This window comes from Accipiter gentilis, chromosome 26 (assembly GCF_929443795.1).
Source record: "Accipiter gentilis chromosome 26, bAccGen1.1, whole genome shotgun sequence".
NCBI classification, from domain to species: Eukaryota; Metazoa; Chordata; class Aves; order Accipitriformes; family Accipitridae; genus Astur; species Astur gentilis.
This window is the reverse complement of record NC_064905.1, coordinates 10,087,259-10,104,391: the sequence shown is the minus strand read 5'-3', so window position 1 is coordinate 10,104,391 and position 17,133 is coordinate 10,087,259. Positions and strand designations below refer to the sequence as shown.

The following is a 17,133-nucleotide window of genomic DNA, read 5'->3' as shown; positions in this document are numbered from 1 at the left end:
TTTCTTCATAGTTCTCTATTGCCTGGTTTCACCTGCAGTAAGTTCTAGCCAAATAATTCTCCCACACATAAAAGGCTATTAGTTAAATTTAAAGAAAGAATACTCAAGACCTTCTAAAACAATTTAATACTGATGTATGTAAAAGCAGGGGGAAATGGTTTGAAACAGACCAACTGTTCTGCCCTTTCTCTCTGCAAGTAAACCTTCAAAGGAAGCATTCCCATGAAAGGGATAAAACAGGGGTTTCACTAAACCTTTACATAAAAGAAGTCAACCAGCTGTAATAACTGAGCATGTTTGATCTTGTGTCTGAAGAAATAAATTTGGTTGTTTGTAGCACTTCCAACCTATAGACCTCCAAGTCTTTATGTTTACCTTGGTTTATATAGTATCTCAGTTCTGTTTGTTTGGAGACTGAATTAGACCTACCTAGTGTTACAAACTGGCATCTGGCCTTGCTAGGAGTGGAATTAGATTTCCTAACTGCATAACTCATTGTCTCTTGACTTTTTACAATTCTATACCAAAGGATACTATTGACTTTACTTGTTTGTAGAAAAGAGAATTTAATTAATATAACTCATTTGAATGTATGTGCCCCCATCATCATGTTGTGTGGTCTTGCTTGGATAATATCTTAACTAGGTTGATGTATTTCAGAAGGATAACTACTTAAATAAGATTGCGCAAGCAAGACTGATTTTCATGTGTAATATTAAGTATAAAGCACTTCCTTGCACCACTCACAGGGTTATGGTTAAACAAACAGTTTGGGGGGGATGGGGACCTCCTGCCCAAAAAAAGACTACTGTCAACATTGTCTACTGTCTTGTAGTTAATAGAGTTTGTTAATTCTTATAGGTTCAGACACTACATAAGCCAAACTGATATTCTGGTTCTTTTTAAAATGAGCTTTTATTTTTATATAATCTTTTCATTTGTACTATTTAGAAAATCCACACAAAAGAGCAAGGACAAATGACAGTATAAGATAAACTAATTGTACCTAACCTGTTTCAGAAATAGCTTCAATAGTTATCTGTTTACTCATTCTAGGTGTGACAAGTAGTAGCTGAAATGCTATTTTAAGATGAGTAGGCTTTGAGGGTTTGGGACGGGAAAGGGGAAGACAGTGTTTTGCTATTCTGCAGAGAATCAGGTTAAACTAAGTCTGTCTTGCATACTGTAACACTAATACTTAAAATATTTTGGAAGAGGAGACTGTTTCAAGGGCTTATGCTGAAGCTGGTATTTTTCTTTTTTTTTTCTTGCTGTGCAGGGAGTCTGATTTGCTCTTGCTTTGTACCTGTTTTGACCTAGTCAAGTTGCAGTGAGGCTTTCTAGAGCTTTACATCATCAGATTCTGTTTCCACCATTGTGCTTGGAACAAGCTATAAATAAAGAAGGTTAAGTGTCATAGCACTATAAACAAATGACAAATGCAAAAAATCTCCAGAAGGATCATGCCGATATGTAGGGCATGGGATGGGTTTCAACAAAAAATAATATGATAACAATTCCTAATCTTTTTTGAACTCTCCCTTTGTACCATTGTTACCAATGTCTAAAGGGCCTCGCTAATCACAAGGGACTATACTGAAACAATAAATCCAGCTTTATAAACTGTCATTACAAACCTAGTTCTATACTGCTAATTTTTGCCTAGATTTCAGACTGGATGTGATCTTTTTAAAAAGCGTTCATCCTGTGGCAGTTAGGATTTCAGAACTAAACTTGTCTTTTGGGAACCAGTTCAGGCTGTTTATATTGGGATTCTCAAGAAAGGAATCCCTTCTCAATGATGTTACATACATGCAAGGAGATACACTGAGGTTTATGGTGTAGACAGCCAGGGAAACTAGACTAAGAGTGGGGTAGTACAGCATATAACCCTATGTTCATCCACAACCTTTGCATGCAACAAGATTCATATAAATTGTCACATATATTGTTAAAATTATATGGTGTCAATTGGGCAGGTGGTATTTTATTCTTAGCACTGCTTGTGATCACTAGTGTAACACAGATGGAGGATTTTTTTCTATAATACATTCTCTTAATAGAAGATTTGAAATTAAGTTAGGAATATGAGCAGTAACCAGACTAATTTTTTTAAGTGTTATAAAATTCTCTGTATCTTATTGGTAAGAGAGATAACATTAGCATTAGGATCCAATGATGGAGGCCTGGGAATTAAATACTTCCCAAGGTTTACAGAATGCTGCTGTTCTGTCTGAGGTCAAGTAAAAACCCTTCAAATTGAAAAAGGGGAATTAAATGAGAGTTGTAGAAGGAGTGAAAGAAAACAAACTTGATATAGTGTGGTGGTTAAAAGATTTCTTTGGATTGTTTTTGTTGTACGATGTATTTGTTTTAAGCTGTTCCAACTTTTCTATTTCAAGAACTTTGTTAGTGCTATTTACCGAGTACTGTGTCAGAATAGACAATTGCTTATGGTAATCTGTTAAACGTTTACCTGACTACTGGTTAAGTAGTGCCAGGTGTGCAAGGATTCATTCTTGCCTTCTCACAGGGGAGTCAGCTCAGGTGTCTGAGTTGTACCCCAGATTCATTATGCATCCTAATACTTCCAGGCTAGGCCTAGTCCAGGAGCACTGACACTGAGTTTAAATGCATCACCAACAAAATCTTTAGAAAGAATGTCACAGTTCATGCTTTGGCTCCTTTGAAGTTTGGATATTGAATTGAATTTTTATTTTAGTCAATGAATCAGCCAGTAATGTTTTTTCTAGGTTTTTATTCTTTCAACTAAAACTAAGTCCTGGTATACCCAACTAACTAACACCGTCATGAAAACTGGAGCTTTGTACAAACAAACCAAAATAAATGGAGTGTATCTTCCTCCTTCCCCAAGTGTGTTTCCTGTTTTCCAGTGCTACAGCTCATTACCACATAGTTTGTCAGAAGCTGAAACCACTTCTTAAGTGATTGTGTGTAAATAAATCAGAGTACACATTCTTGGCTGGATTTTTCTTCCAGACTACCTAACTATGAATTCTTGTGTGCAAGTGGTAGTGCATGTGATTGAAGTTGATGTCACTAGGAAAAGCATGTTTTCTTGCCAAACCAACTCTATTTCTGCTATGTGTTCTGCAAGGGTCTAACTTTTCCAAAGCTGGCATTTGTGTTTAAATTATTTTCCTATTTTCCATTCAGCCTTTGCAGGTTAGTGCTGCTGCTTGCCACTGACGTTTGCTCAGTACAAGCTAACCTCTGAATTTCACATTAAAGAAAGCTTAACTTATAGCACACTTTAAAGTAGCTTTTAAATCCATGTGGCTCTTTCCCTTTATGCTTTCATAATGTGAGCGTCCTCTGCCTTAGTAATTGCCCAGGATGTGAGCATACACTGACCATCTTCTGTGTTCTTTTTTATTTCTCTTCTGACTTTAAAGCCAAAGATTTCCAGCTATTGTGCAACAATCTAGTCTTGTTTAGAGAAACTGTAATTATTGTGATAACTAGGACCAGCTCCTTTGGGGAGAGGGTGTGAAAAGAGGGGAAGTTTGGAATAGTTTTAGCAAGATTTAGCAGCTTAGGGGCTGTGACAACAATAGTTTTCTGCATAGCTACAGGGGAGCCAAGTATATTGGATGTAAAAAAAAAATCGGATGGAACATATGCCAATCTGTGTAACCCATTTTATACACACAGAGTTCATCAAGTCTAATCAAAAACTATGGGGACTTTCAGTTTTAAGTTATAAATGAGTGCATTCCAGAAAACAGTGAAATGTACTTGATTATTAATGTGATTAATGGGAAGGCCTATCAGAGCGTATCACCTGGGCCTTTCTGCCAATAAGAGATTTTTCCAGCTACTTGAGATCAGCAAAGATATTTATTAGGCTTAATGCCCAGAGAATTAGTTGCTTTTTTTTTTTTTATACTGAAGGATATGTTGTATTTGCAACTAAGCTGCTAAACCCCAGCACTGTATATAGGGAGGTCACTTTAAATAGTTCAAATCGGAGCTAATACATACTATTAATTCAGTCCTCACCATTTAGGGAAGGGGAAAGGATTTGCCCTTGCTCTTTTAATTGCTTAAGAGATGTTGTTGGTAATACAGAAAGTTATACAAAGATGAAACCTCATCAGGAAATTTGTCTTTTATCCAAAAAAAATTCTTAACACAAACAATATCTAGCTTTTCAACTTCCAAACACCACATTAACACTAGCAACTATACTAGAATTATTGCCAGAAGGTCTGAATAGCAATTAATTTTGGCTGTTATGTCTTAATGTAAATCATGAGAAATCTTTTCGTGCATCTGCCTTTTGCAACAGGATGTTACATTGCAGTTAGGTGAGTAATGAATCACAGACTTCTGAGTCCTAAATTGATTTTTACCAGTTAGTTTTCTGGTTAATGTCTGAATATCACTTTGCTGAAAAAACTTAATATGCTGGAGTTCCACGTGAAATGTAGACATAGGCTCTCTAAAATGTAAAGAACAAGATCTTTTCTATGAAAATACCATCTGAGAGATGAGAATGTGACCCTGCTTGGGGACAAGTGAGTGTTTGATTGCTGAGAACTCTTTGCAGCTGAGTCACAGCTCCACATGCCTTTTTCCTTCCTTCAAGCACAGTCTCTGTTTTAAGAGAGCTTCTCTTTGGGGGGAGGGGAAGGTTGGACTTAACTACAGATCTTAATTTAGGGATGAAAGGAAAGTGGGGGAGGAGGAAATAGTGCTTTCCTACAATGATGGGTTTATGTGCGCCAAGACAGCAGGAGCAGTGCTTGGGGCTTGAGTTCCCGGAAAAGGCAAGGCTTTCTTCTGCTTCATTACCAATTTATTAAATGTGGCTGCACCAAAAGACATTGCTGTATGTGGATTTCAGTGATAGAACGGGAAGGTGACCTATGACTGTATTGTTTTAATTATTCAGTCACAGTGAGATGAAGAATAAAGTATTAAATATATCATACGGTCTTTAGCTTCTCCCCAAGAGCTGGCCTAGCTACAAGCAAGAATACCAAGGCAGTTGTTCTGTGTTTATTGGCTCTTGTATGACCGGAAAAGAGCTATCGTACTAACTCCAATTAGAAAAGACCTTTCACAGTTTCCTGAAACAGGCAAACTCCTCTGCCTGCTCCTGAGCCAGCTGCAGTGCCTGGATAACTTCTGAACTGTTTACAACTGACTCTAGCAATGCCACACTATGCCAGGATTCTTCCACCAGTAGACAAAGACACTTTTCACCCAAAACCTGAAGCTAAGCAATGACCAAATGTTTGTCTAGAAGTACAATAACAACTATTCATCCCAGTCATAGAGATGCTATGAACAACTTTATAGTTTTATAACCAAAATGCTTTTAGGATGCAGTATGAAATTATGAACTTAATAGTTAATTTGGCTTATACAGGGTATAGTTTAGGAAAAAAACTCCACCACCAGTACAAAGAAGGTAATCCTAGCTGAGCCACTCACTGGAATGACTTCAGCCAGAGCATTCAACCACCTCATCTGTTAATCCACACGGGGGCGGGGGGGAATCAAAGAAAAATCCTGTCTCACCAACTACCTGTTTTTGTTGGGTAAGGTGGTCTTTTTTTTTCCTTGTGTAAGGCCATGGAATTTCTATGTTGACTCTCAAAGACCAATCTTGCTTTAAAATAATTACACAGACCTCTGAAAGATACCCAGTTGTGAACCAGCACTTTGATGCCAGATCTTAATTATTTTGCCATATTTAGGAGTACCGTAGTAATGCTGTTAGTTTCTTTACACAGGACTGAGTTGTTCCTTAGAATAAAATGCTTACATTTTTCCCCACCTATTGTTTGTTTTTGTATTTTCTGTGAATGTGTTCAAAAAGCTCCCCCTGCCCCAATTCAATTTTGAAAATGTGACTGAAGAAAATAGCGTATTTTGGTTTATGGTGATGGTGTTTAACCTGTCTTGAACTGTCACTAGATTGTAAGAGATAAGGGGCATGCTTCCATGGGGTAAATTCAGACTTAGATATGATTTCTGTTTCGAGCACGGTCACAGGCCTGCAGTGTCATTCAAGGCAAATCTCTTGATCTGTTTGTACTCCATTTGTGCAACATAAATGCTACTTGTCTTTTTCTGTAAAGAACTTCTATAGGGCTTTGCTCCTTATGTTTCTGTACTTCTTTATCACTGCTGTGAAGTTACTGCTTCAGTATGGCTTGGGAACAAAGCCTGAACTAAATTCTGGCTGGTGCATTGTAGTGAGAAAACTTACTTAATAGCAGTAGTGATGATTGCACTGCTAGGCAGAAACAGGGTGTTCAAACAAACAAAAAGACCTTAAGAAAAGCAAAGAAACTAAATGATAAGTGTTCATATGACTTTGCAGTTAGATTCTAATATGTTAGTTTAGAAGTAGAAATAAAGGTGAAGGTGACTAGAATAACAGAGATGACTTTAAGGTGGCTTGCTGAAAACACACACATGCAGGTAGGAATAGGTGTGGCATTTGCACATTTTAGTTACGTGATTATGACTACTTCAAGTTGCTCAGCTGGATTTCCTTTGTGCCAGCTATTGTCACTTTTTCCCCACCCTGTGCATGCACAAAACTCTCAGCAAAACAAAATCCATTGCCTTGAAGAATCTAGTAAATGTAGAAGGCTTTTGAAAGGTGGTGTGTAACCTGTGGATGCAAACCTAGAGTAGGCTTTAACTTGTCCAAACTTCTCCTGTTTGTTCTTTGGGAAATTAGTCTACAATTCTGCATTGAAGCCAGGAGGAAAATCATGTTTTTCTTGGAAAACTGACCGTCTTCCTCCTTTGTCTTGTCATGCCAGGTCCTCAGTTAGCTTGTGTTCAGTCGATGTTGAAGTTGTTACCTCTGCTTCTTGTTTAATTTTATGCATTTTATCTATTCTATCATCTCTATATAGGTAAGATTTTTTTAAAAAGGGTATCCTTTTGTTGCCCTTCCCCTTTTATAGGTGGTAGCAAGATTCATTTTCTAGAGTCAGAAAACATGTATGATACATATATATTGATAGAAGCCTTTAGATTTTACTAACTGTCATACCCTATGTATACTTAACAATGCTTGTTAAATAATAGTTGTTTAGAGCTCTTAGCAGTGGTTAAGTTAGTCCTGGAGAACTGTAGTTTTGAAAGTGAGTTAACTGCTGAGGTTTTTTTGCAGGCAAAATGGCTGTGAAGTTGTACGCTTCAGATGGGACTGCGTAGTCTGCAGGTGCAAACACAGTTGGAAGGATGAATTTGTTTTATTTTTCTTTATTTCAGTATACATATTTAGAAAGGGATTTTCAATAATTACAAACAAGCAGTTTGAACTTTGGCTTTCATTGTGTCTTGCAGTAGTCTAGGAGACTGGGTGGTTATAATATTTTGATTGTTTATAGAGCTGTAGCTGCATCAGAAATTACCAGAACTGAAAGCTTTGTGTTAGAAAATTGAATGTTGGCAGCTATCAGAGTTATATCCAAGCATAAGTATAGGGGAGACCCATGCTTTGTTGTGAGCTCTTAAGCTCCTGTGCCTCAAGAGCTTATAACTGAGGAAATAAGGTGCTTCTGGATAGCTATAACCAGATAGCCATGACTGTCTGCAGGCACTGGCTCTTCATCAGAGCTAACAAACTGTTCAGAACCAGCATGGTGATATGTTTTCAACCCCAAAGCTGACAGTAACTACATCATAGTTAGGATTTTTTTTAACTCCTAGGAAGAGCCTAAACATTCAACAAGCTGCAGAGATTTCCACAGCATTTACCTTAAATTAGAAGATAAATTAGTAGAGCTGGACTGTGTGTGTAGTTAGGCATAATTCAATGGGAGTTTTCCCTCCGCCTAATACCTAACGTGTTATCTCTCCTTTTCATTGTAGGTAAACTGAAGGATCTTGGGAATTTGGTTCTCCGCCCCTTTGGCCTGTCAACAGAAAATTTCCAGATAAAACAGGATTCATCAACTGGTTCATACTCCATCAATTTTGTTCAAAATCCAAACAACAATAGATAACATGAATTCAATCTAGTTCTGCTGGCTTTCAGGCTGCGTGACCGTGTGCTTGCACATACCAATAAAAGGATTCAGCAAACATTCTTCACGTTCCCCAAGTGAAGATAAGACTCAAGCATATTCATTTCCCTGCTTGTGAAATTATTTACAATGTGGATGTAAAGCAAGTCATTTGACTTCTCTTAGTGATAACTGTGTCCAGTGTGTGATTTATTATTTTCTAAATTTTTTTTTTTCTTCCCTTGTGGTGTTTAGCTTATCCAGCCGTCAGGTTCATTATTTTGGCCCATTCAATGCTGGCAACAAAATTCTAGCAAGCAGTTCAGTTGAATCAAAATGCCCACACACCTGTAGCCAAGAACAAAAGCCTAATGCTGTCTTTGGGAATTAATGAATATAGCAGAAGCACTTCTCCACACTCAGCAGGTGGATATGACTGACAGCATGCATGGAAGCAAGCCAACCTCTTCTGTGGAATAATTTTTCTTTGTAATAAAGGCTTGGTATTTCTGTTGGTTTGGTTTGTGAAGTTCTTGCCTTATTTAAGTCCTTCCCATGGTGGTATTGTTAAAAGTGCTTATAGCTATCCACAAATAACATACTTACAAGACATTAATTTGAAGCATTTTTTTTTTTTGTCTTGCTTATAGTAATATCAGTAAATTAACCTCAGGCCACCCTTACCCTTACCACCACAGTTTTACTTTTTATTAATTTTTCTGAAGGCAAAAAGGAAATTTTGTGCCTATATATATATATACACATTTTGTAATGCTACCATAAAATTAGTTAAATTTGCTTGTCTGAGATTCATTCATATTACAGATACCCATAATGGGAAACAAATAAGTGATGTTAAAGTTGATTGCAAAAGATCTTCATAGTATACTAGACCTTGAAGACTTTGAAGTATCTATATATATTTCTCATATATATATATATAGGTGCTGTTGAAATAGTTCATTCAGATTTTGGAGAAGGGCTGTCTTTCTTTTGTAATTATTGCTTACTGTTTTTTATATTGATGCGGAAATGTTTACATTGGAGGCAGATTTTTCAGTTGTCTCCATGCAGATTTCAACACATGATTTAATTAAATAATTAGTGGTGGCTGTCTATTGGCTATTGGTTGTCATCTTGAATTTATTTCAGGAAGTCTTTCTGTGTACTTAAGGACTGAAATTACAGAGCTCCAGTCTTTACAGTAATACGCCTTAAAGGAATAGTCTCTCGAGCTAAGTCTGCAGTGAGCGTGTATTAAGTCTCTGGGAATTAAAATGTCATTGTCAAAAGAAGACAGAAGGCCTAATTCACAGTGAGGCCTGTGCAGCCTTTAACATCGTCTGCATAATTAAAATGTCACTTAAGCAAATAATGGCAAACAGCCTTTAGGATTTCCATGTGCTGAAACTGTAACTACGCCGTGCTTTACTGGAGTGAAGTTTCTAATGTGCAAGGCTGAATTTCCTTTACTAATAAAGTTTGGGCAAATGGGAAGGTGTGTGGATGGGAGGTTTTAAAGAAAGAAGATGTTGCTCCTCAGAGCAGGCACACTGCTGCTGGGGCTGGGTGTGTCAGACAGACACCAGTATCCAGGCTGAGGGCTGAGCTTACCCAGGCAATCCGGGGAGGAGGGAAGGTGCTGGGAGAAAAGCACGCTCACGCCCAAGAGGCTGTGCAGGTCCAGATAGGCTCATTAGCTGTAAAACCACTCTGCTTTCTGAACTGAGCTCTTCAGATCCAGGGAAGACTGACTGGGTTGGGCAGAGTGTTGGGGCTAATATAAATGTTAATAATTTTTCCTGAAACCTGGAACGCTGTGGGGCAAAGGTGTCCAAGCTGCTTCAGAGGAGCCCTGGGTGGAGGCAGTGCTGGGCTGAAGCTGGTAAGCTTGGCTTGTGGCCAAACTGAGGCACTCGGGTATGTCTGAATCACGCTTCCCTAGAGCTCCTAGTTCCGCACGGGCCAGGTACAGGCGTCAGTTCTTGCTGTTGCGGGCTCCGTGCTGCCTGAGAGCCGAAAAAATGGCTGGCCCTGGAAGTGGTACAATCTGCACATGGAGCCAGGCGGTCCACTGGCTCTTCAGTTACGGTAGCTAACCTTACACGGGGGCTGAAGGGTGGGGAAAGGAGTTCTTCTAGGCTTTTTTCTCATTTGCCAACGTGAGCGCTAGTCCTGCGTCACTGAATGGGAAGCAGACTGGGTCTGTGCCCTGGGTTTCAGTCAACTGCAACATATATGTACACCCCGAGAACATACATGAATGGAACCACTTTAAAGCTACTATGGATACGTAGAAAATTTAAAGTATCTTTGTTATGACCAATTAATTGCTATCTTTACACACACTGTGTTGTGTGTATATCTATTATTTACCAGTGTATGCCTGTTGTGCACAGGTACAAGCAGTGGCTTTTAGGAACCTCCTGCTTGTCTTACCAATGAGTTCAGTGACAGATTTTCTTCCTTCCATTCTGTTCCTGCTCCACATCTTTAAAGGGCTGGAGGGCTGCAAATATGCCTTCTTGGGGGGAGGGTGGTTAACTTATTCTGGAAAATAAAAGCACAGCAAAACTTTTGAAATTACTACCTGCTGCACAAACAACATCAAATAAGTGTGCAACCTCCCTGCTGAATGCCTGATGTGTACCTATAGTTTTAAGATGAAGGGATTGAACAAATGAAGCTGAAGGATTGCAGCTGATTTGCTTTCCATACTTGTGTTTGTAATTTAATTGCACTGTGTGAAAGAGGCAGGTTAGTGTCACTGGAAATTGGGCACACCGTTAGTGAGGACTCAAATCTATAGGTCATACACCTACTCAAAGTGCCACTCTCTAGCTAAACCAGAAAGCTCTGAAATGTGTTATCTGCCATTACAGCAAGTTCTCTAGGTAAAATTCCAATTAATTGCCTGAAGGAAGTCCTTTTGCATTGTCCAAATCTTGAACAATTGCATTTATTTTGCTCTTTATTTTTAAGGGTTTGTTGTGGGGGTTTTTTATGTCTAAAATAGTCATTACAGCTGCCACCAGAAAGGTAATTGGTACTTCCTCCTGGTGTAATTGGCCACAATTCCACCACAGTGCCAGGGTGTTTTGAGTCACATGTGTCAAGCTTACAACCTCTAATAGGAAAAAAATGTTTATGAAACATAATCTTTTAAATAAGTGCTCTTAAACCAACAAGTTCCTTGCTAATTTGTTCCAATAGTTACTCACCCTTATTGTAAAAAGCACGTGCCTTTTTTCCACTTTGTTTGTCCTCAGCTCCCAGCCTTTGTTCCTTCTTTAAAAAACATTTTAGTACCTGGCCTTTTCTCCCTGAACATGTTTGCATAGTAATGAAGGGGCCTGTTGGTCTTCTCCATAAGCTGAAGAGACAGGGCTGCTTTAAGTCTCCCTACAAAGAACTTCCTCCAGGATTTCCCTAACGTTTGTGTCCCAGACCTTCCATCTTTTGACATTTAGGAAGGGACATCAAAAGCGATGCTGAGATTTGTCCCCCTTCTGCTCTCTACAGAAGGCATGATATTCTTCCTCACTTCTTTGTTTACACCCTCAAAGGCTGTCTTAACCCTTTTGGCAACAGATGAGCGAAGTTTTAGACCTCCCTTCAGCCTTTTCTGGGATAGCTGAGATACAGACTCTCCTTTCCTGCAGCTGTGGACAGCATTTTCTTCCTTGTGTTAATGCAGCTAAATGCAAAATTAAATCACACTTCGTTTGACAGGCCTGGCGTACTAAGCAACACATGGGGTTTTTTCTGTGTTTTCCTACCATGCTGTTGCTTACCAGCATTTTCAGAAGCAACTTTAGCCTTGCTTCTCAATAGTACATAAGGTCTAGCAGTGATTTGAGCAGACTCTCACAGGAAACATCCCTGTTTGAAGGACAGTGGCAAACTGAGATCTGTCGGGGAGGCAATTTTAAGCCACGTGTGCGTCATTTATTTTATATTGTAGATAGTTATCTGTAAACACTGTGTATACTGTAAAGTGCCATGCCAGGTGATGCGTCTTTATAATTAGGCTTACTAAGCCTGGTTGAATGACAAGATCTATTTTTGATGGACTTAATTGCATGTTTGCCTTTAATTCTTTACTAATGGATTTCTGAGCCTGTTTTCAGATTCCTGATGTCAGATTAACCAGCCTATATTTACCTGGGCTGTCATCTTTGCCCTCTGTTGCTCCACTGACCTGTCTCTGTATCCAGCACACATTAAAGGCAAAGTGGGTGAGCCAGCTGGCCATTTTAGGTGAAATACCTGGGCTTATTTTCAGTCCTGTTACTGTTTCGCCTGGTTGCTAACAGAATGGCAGGTACATCATCCCATTTGCTTTAAATTGAGAAATACAAACCACCAGTACTTTTATGGTCTGCAATAGGCCCCCACCACATTTTGAGCACTGCTTTTGTTCCTTATAGATTAAAATTTCTCTTGTATCATCCTTATCCTTGTTAGTTACATCTTTTTTAAGCTTTCCTTATCAAGATTGTATTCTCTTACATCAAGTTTATAGCAACTACATATTTTGTCTTCCCATATGCATTGTTTTTATTTTTTTAATTGCTGCCTTCATACCACTGTTGAACCTCCAGGTCATATAGCCAAAGATTACCTCATTTTGTAGTTTAAAAAAACTTTTATATTTCCTTTGTTTAGCATCTTAGAAATTTGCATTTTTCTTTGTCATTTTCTCATTTCTAGTCAAGTTTACCTAATTTTTCCTTCTAGTTTTATGGCTTTTTTAAAGCAGGGGTAGAAATCGAAAAAATACGTACATTTATATGTGGGTAGATGTGCACAGATCCATGGGTAACTCCAGACTCTCTGTCTGTAACCACCAACTTCCAGGACACTGATTTTTGTCTCTAGGCATTATAATATGGCTCAAAGTAATATATCCAGGATCTCATATTAGAAAGCCCTTCTAGAAATAATTTTAGGAAGCTCAGAGTGCCCAGTATGTCTCCAGCAGTTTATCTTTTCATTACAAGGGTGCTTGAAAAGTAGCTCATCTGTCTTCTGGTGGGCCCATTAGTCCTGTTTCCTGAGCTTTATCATCACGCTTGTTGATACATGCTTGGTAGCTGTTTTAGTCTACAGGATTTAAAATTGCTGCTGCTTCTTCCTCTACTTACTCTACCCTTCCTGAATAAGTAATACCCAGTAATTGCCAGTCCACTCATTCAAGACATTCCACTACATTACCATATTCTAAAGCTTATAAAATTATTTTCTTCTCATTTGTGAGACTGTCCAAACCATCTTATTGTATAGGAATATTAGGAGTAAGAATGAGGAACTAGAAACCTCTATGTGCTCTCTGATAATTCTGTGTGGGTTACTTACAACACTAAATTTCAGATTCTATCACTTTTGTTACCTCTACCTCTTCCTCTTCATGCATGATGGGAGCGGGATACCCAAGAGAGATGTCTTCACCCTCCACTTCTCTGCCACCACTCAAGCCAGCTCCACCTCCTGAATCAAACCTGGACACAGAGAAAGTTCAGAGTGGGTGTTTAGGTTAGCACAAAACCCAAATTACTAAAAATCCAGCAGGTGAGCTGCCCCGGTAGGGCTGGACTAAGCCCACTCAAGATGACCTTCCCCATGATGGAGCTCTCCATGCCATAAATCCAAGACATGCAGTGAAGTACGGCCGTTTCCAGCATCTGTCTTCATTTATTCAAGGGATTGGAAAAATTGCTGAGGTTATCTATCAATAACTTTACAGGGTCCCTGTAGTGTCCCACAGTCAGTAATTCAATCTGTTCTCCCTCCTGTGGTTATCCCTGGCAGCAGACGCTTGCTGGGTCTCTGTAAGCCACCCAGCCTTGTAGCTGCAGCTTGCATTTCTGCATTTCCACTACCACGCTCTGTGATGGCCGACACGCAGGGCTTCCGAAATCGACATTTCACAAAGCTCTAAGGCATACACACAGGTTCCTGAGAAAGCAAATGCTCACTTAACCCCAGAAAAAGCCTTGTCTTAGCAATTTCTCAGCAAAGCACAGCCATCCATCCACCCAGCCACAGAGAAGGCTTCCACAGACCTTGTCAAAATCCTGTTTATTTGATGGCCCTTTGCTGCAGTGGGGGGGTGGGATGCCCCGAGAAGGTCTTTTTCCCCAAACATTCACTCTGCCATACCTTGCCACATACCCTCACGAGCAAACCCAACACAGCAGCATGATGGAGTCGTCAGGGGAGCAAACCCAGGGTCTTTTCTGTTACCGTGCAGTGGACACTCTTTTGCTTTTTGCTCTTTCTGCCCTTGGCAGCATGCAAGGCCCCGTCCCCCCTTTCTACCACCACCTTGCTCCTTCCCACCTGCTCTTGCCTTTTGGCTCCTCGATGAGGAGACAGGCCAGATCTGTCCCTTTCCCCCCACACATGCAGTGCAGCTCTGCGCTCTCACCTCCCCCGGCATTAAACCACAAACTCGGGTGGGCTCCCTCAGCTGCGGCTGCCAACCCACACCGGCCGTGCCAGCTCCACAGCCCGCTGCTCTGCTGCCATCACCAAGGGTCCCGCGCAGCACGTTCTGGCTCGCCTCTCGCTTCTCCTCCCCCTTCTCCCAGGTCTTCTCTAGGACCAGCACCTCTGCTGGCAAATTAACCCGGCTCCATGGAGCAACGGACTATCACTTTAGCCCGCTTGTGCCCACCAGACAGCGGCCGCTGCCCTCAATGGCAGGAGAGCCGGCAGCTCGGCTGCACCGTGTCCAGCACAGCTGCCTGCCCTTAACTGGCATTACTGGAGTGCCCAACTCTGAGGCAGGTACTACAAAACGCAGGACAGCCCAACCCGTTGCAAATCAGGAGTAACCAGCAAAGCAAGGTCCATCAGTTTCCCCCAGGAAAAGAATAAAATCAGGTCCACAAGATGAGCTCAGCTGGCAGGGCAGGCACCCTCAGGGACACAAAACCTTGGTGCCTTGACACACACGGGCTCTGCCAAACCCCTGGTTGCTCAGTGCTTCTAGGAAAGGCTGCTTGGGCGAAAGCAGTTTTTTCCAGCTAATTTTGGATTCTGACTATGAGAGTCCTAAGGCCTGGCCTTCAGAGGAGCTGAATACTTGTAGTTCCCTCAATCTCACCAAAGATTTGGGTGATTTAGCATCTCTCAAAAGGAAAAAACAAAAAAAGAAAAGAAAAAGTTCTCCATTCTCATCATAAGTTCTATTTCCCAAAACACCAGCCCCAAGGGAGGCAGCAGGAGGCAACACTCTGGAGTTCAGAAAAGAGGCCGTGGGACTAACATACGCCATGCCGATGACTTACCGTAAGCACAGCGCTGCCGATCCCCTCCCGCCCAGCTGTTAAGCAGAGATCTGAAATCTCTCTGAGCTCATCAAGTTGAGATATTTAGGATTTGATAAAGCACCAAGCTTTGAAGCTGAATCCTTCCTTCCCCGATTAAGCACATTTCAGCACAAAACTTCCTTGAGAACTACCTCCCTCTGATTAGCACAGACATAGCCAGAGAGAAAGGAGAAGCTGCTGGTCACCAGTTCCTAGGCTTTAATTAGCTGTGTTATTCCCAAGGGATTATTGCAACAGCCAAGCTCTGTTGCTGGCTGCTGCAGCCAAGAACCAATTATATCAAAGTGCCACCTCTTTTTAACAGTAGGTAAAGATGTGCAGGGGCACATTTAATGTGCAGCATTAATACGTTGCTCATTCACAAGCTTTCCCTGCTTGGAAGAATCCCAGCACTTTCTTGTTCAGCAGCTTAATTTTTTTTAAACCTGTGCAGCCTCCTGCTCGAAAGGATGTAATTGCTGGGGAGTATCTTTTATTGGCAGAGGCTCTGGTCAGCCCGTTTGTCTGCCGAGGCACAGTAAATTGTCAGGCTCTTGGCTGCTGTGGCATTAAGCCAGAGTCATTACAGCGTACCCTGACAAAGCAAAGTCCTTTATAGATTAAACCTCCTAAAACAACTGAAAACTATTAACCACATTTTTCTGATTCTGCATGTTCAGTCGTAATCCCCCAGCTGGAAACTTCACCATCTGCAGCTCCGACTCCAGCTGGGAGTACCCCTACCTGCCCATCTCTCATCTGCTGGCTCTCGAGAAGGTGATTTACAAAGCCAGTATTCCTTAAGTGGGCACAGCAGATGATACAGGTCTGCCTTTCCCAGCCCGACTGAGACGGATACTCTGCTCCTGGCTCCCAGTACTGCCTGCACCACAGCCGTCAGCTCCCTGCAGTGACTGGGCAGGCGCTGGTCTCTGGGCGTGCAAGTGCGGGTCCCCCCCGGCTGCCAACCGAGAAGGTGAACCTCCACCAGCCACAGTAAACGAGGCTTCCAAGTGCTCAGGCATTAGTCGTGCCCGTTCATCAGGGATAAACACACATTGGCGGGCAGGTTTTTTCTGTTCCGTGTCTACCTCTGGCACGTGAAATGCAGCCCATCCCTGGTCCCGCGCCGAGCGCAGGAGGTGTTCCTGAGCAACACCCTCCCTGCGGACTGATGCTTCGGTGAAGTGAGATGTCAGGGAGATGGGGGGGAATGGTATTATCTAGCCTAGGCAATAGCTTTGTGCCTGGCTGCTGGAATAGCTTCCTAAATGTATTCCTGGAGTGGTGCTGGTGAGTGCCAAGTGATAAAACAGGCCCCTGGAGAGGCAGCAGGGCTGTGGGCTCTGCTTGCCTAATTGCATTTGAGCACAGCTTCTCACAAATGCATCTTTCTTTACCTCGGTAAAGACTGACACATTTCCATTAGCTTATTTGGCTGTGGTGCTCCATCGGGGGGCACCTTTCTACCCGAGGAAGGAGGAATTGCAGTATTTGGAAACTTCGGGAAAGGAGGAGGCTGGAAGCTGACAGATTTACTGCCTATGGCTACAGCCCCCAGCCTGCCCTTGAAGCGACAGTTCTCTCTGTGCCCAAATGTACTCGTGTGTCCCTGCTCCAAGCTCAAATACAGCTGAGGCCACGGTGCTTGCAGCCAGCAGCAAGTTTACTAAGCCAAGATGCAACCGACAGCTTCTGATACGATTTTGCAGTATTAATGAAAAGGTGTACAATGGACGGCTAGCCCAGCCCCTGATCTCACGGCTCATTTGCAATGTTGTCTTTCTAAAGGCAAACAGAGCAAACTGAGTGAA

General features: G+C 41.4%; 3 protein-coding genes across 4 annotated transcripts in view; 2 read left to right on the top strand and 1 right to left on the bottom strand.

Moving 5' to 3' along the window:
- The window catches only part of TTC1 (tetratricopeptide repeat domain 1), a 33,854-nt gene extending 24,733 nt beyond the window's left edge, over positions 1-9,121 (top strand). For both annotated transcript variants that reach the window (XM_049829164.1, XM_049829165.1), the window contains one exon: positions 7,870-9,121. In XM_049829164.1, the coding sequence (XP_049685121.1) occupies positions 7,870-8,003 (134 nt within the window). In that variant the 3' untranslated portion in view covers positions 8,004-9,121. The remainder of the gene's footprint in view (positions 1-7,869) is intronic.
- The window catches only part of LOC126050797 (uncharacterized), a 920,783-nt gene that overhangs the window by 257,537 nt on the left and 646,113 nt on the right, over positions 1-17,133 (top strand). The gene's annotated exons all lie outside the window — the stretch shown is intronic.
- PWWP2A (PWWP domain containing 2A) overlaps positions 10,167-17,133 on the bottom strand; it is a 42,258-nt gene continuing 35,291 nt past the window's right edge. The window contains exons 3-5 of the transcript XR_007509651.1: positions 13,387-13,504; positions 11,225-11,291; positions 10,167-10,553 (exon numbers count right to left, since the gene is read on the bottom strand). The gene's annotated coding sequence lies outside the window, so the exon portion shown is untranslated. The remainder of the gene's footprint in view (positions 10,554-11,224; positions 11,292-13,386; positions 13,505-17,133) is intronic.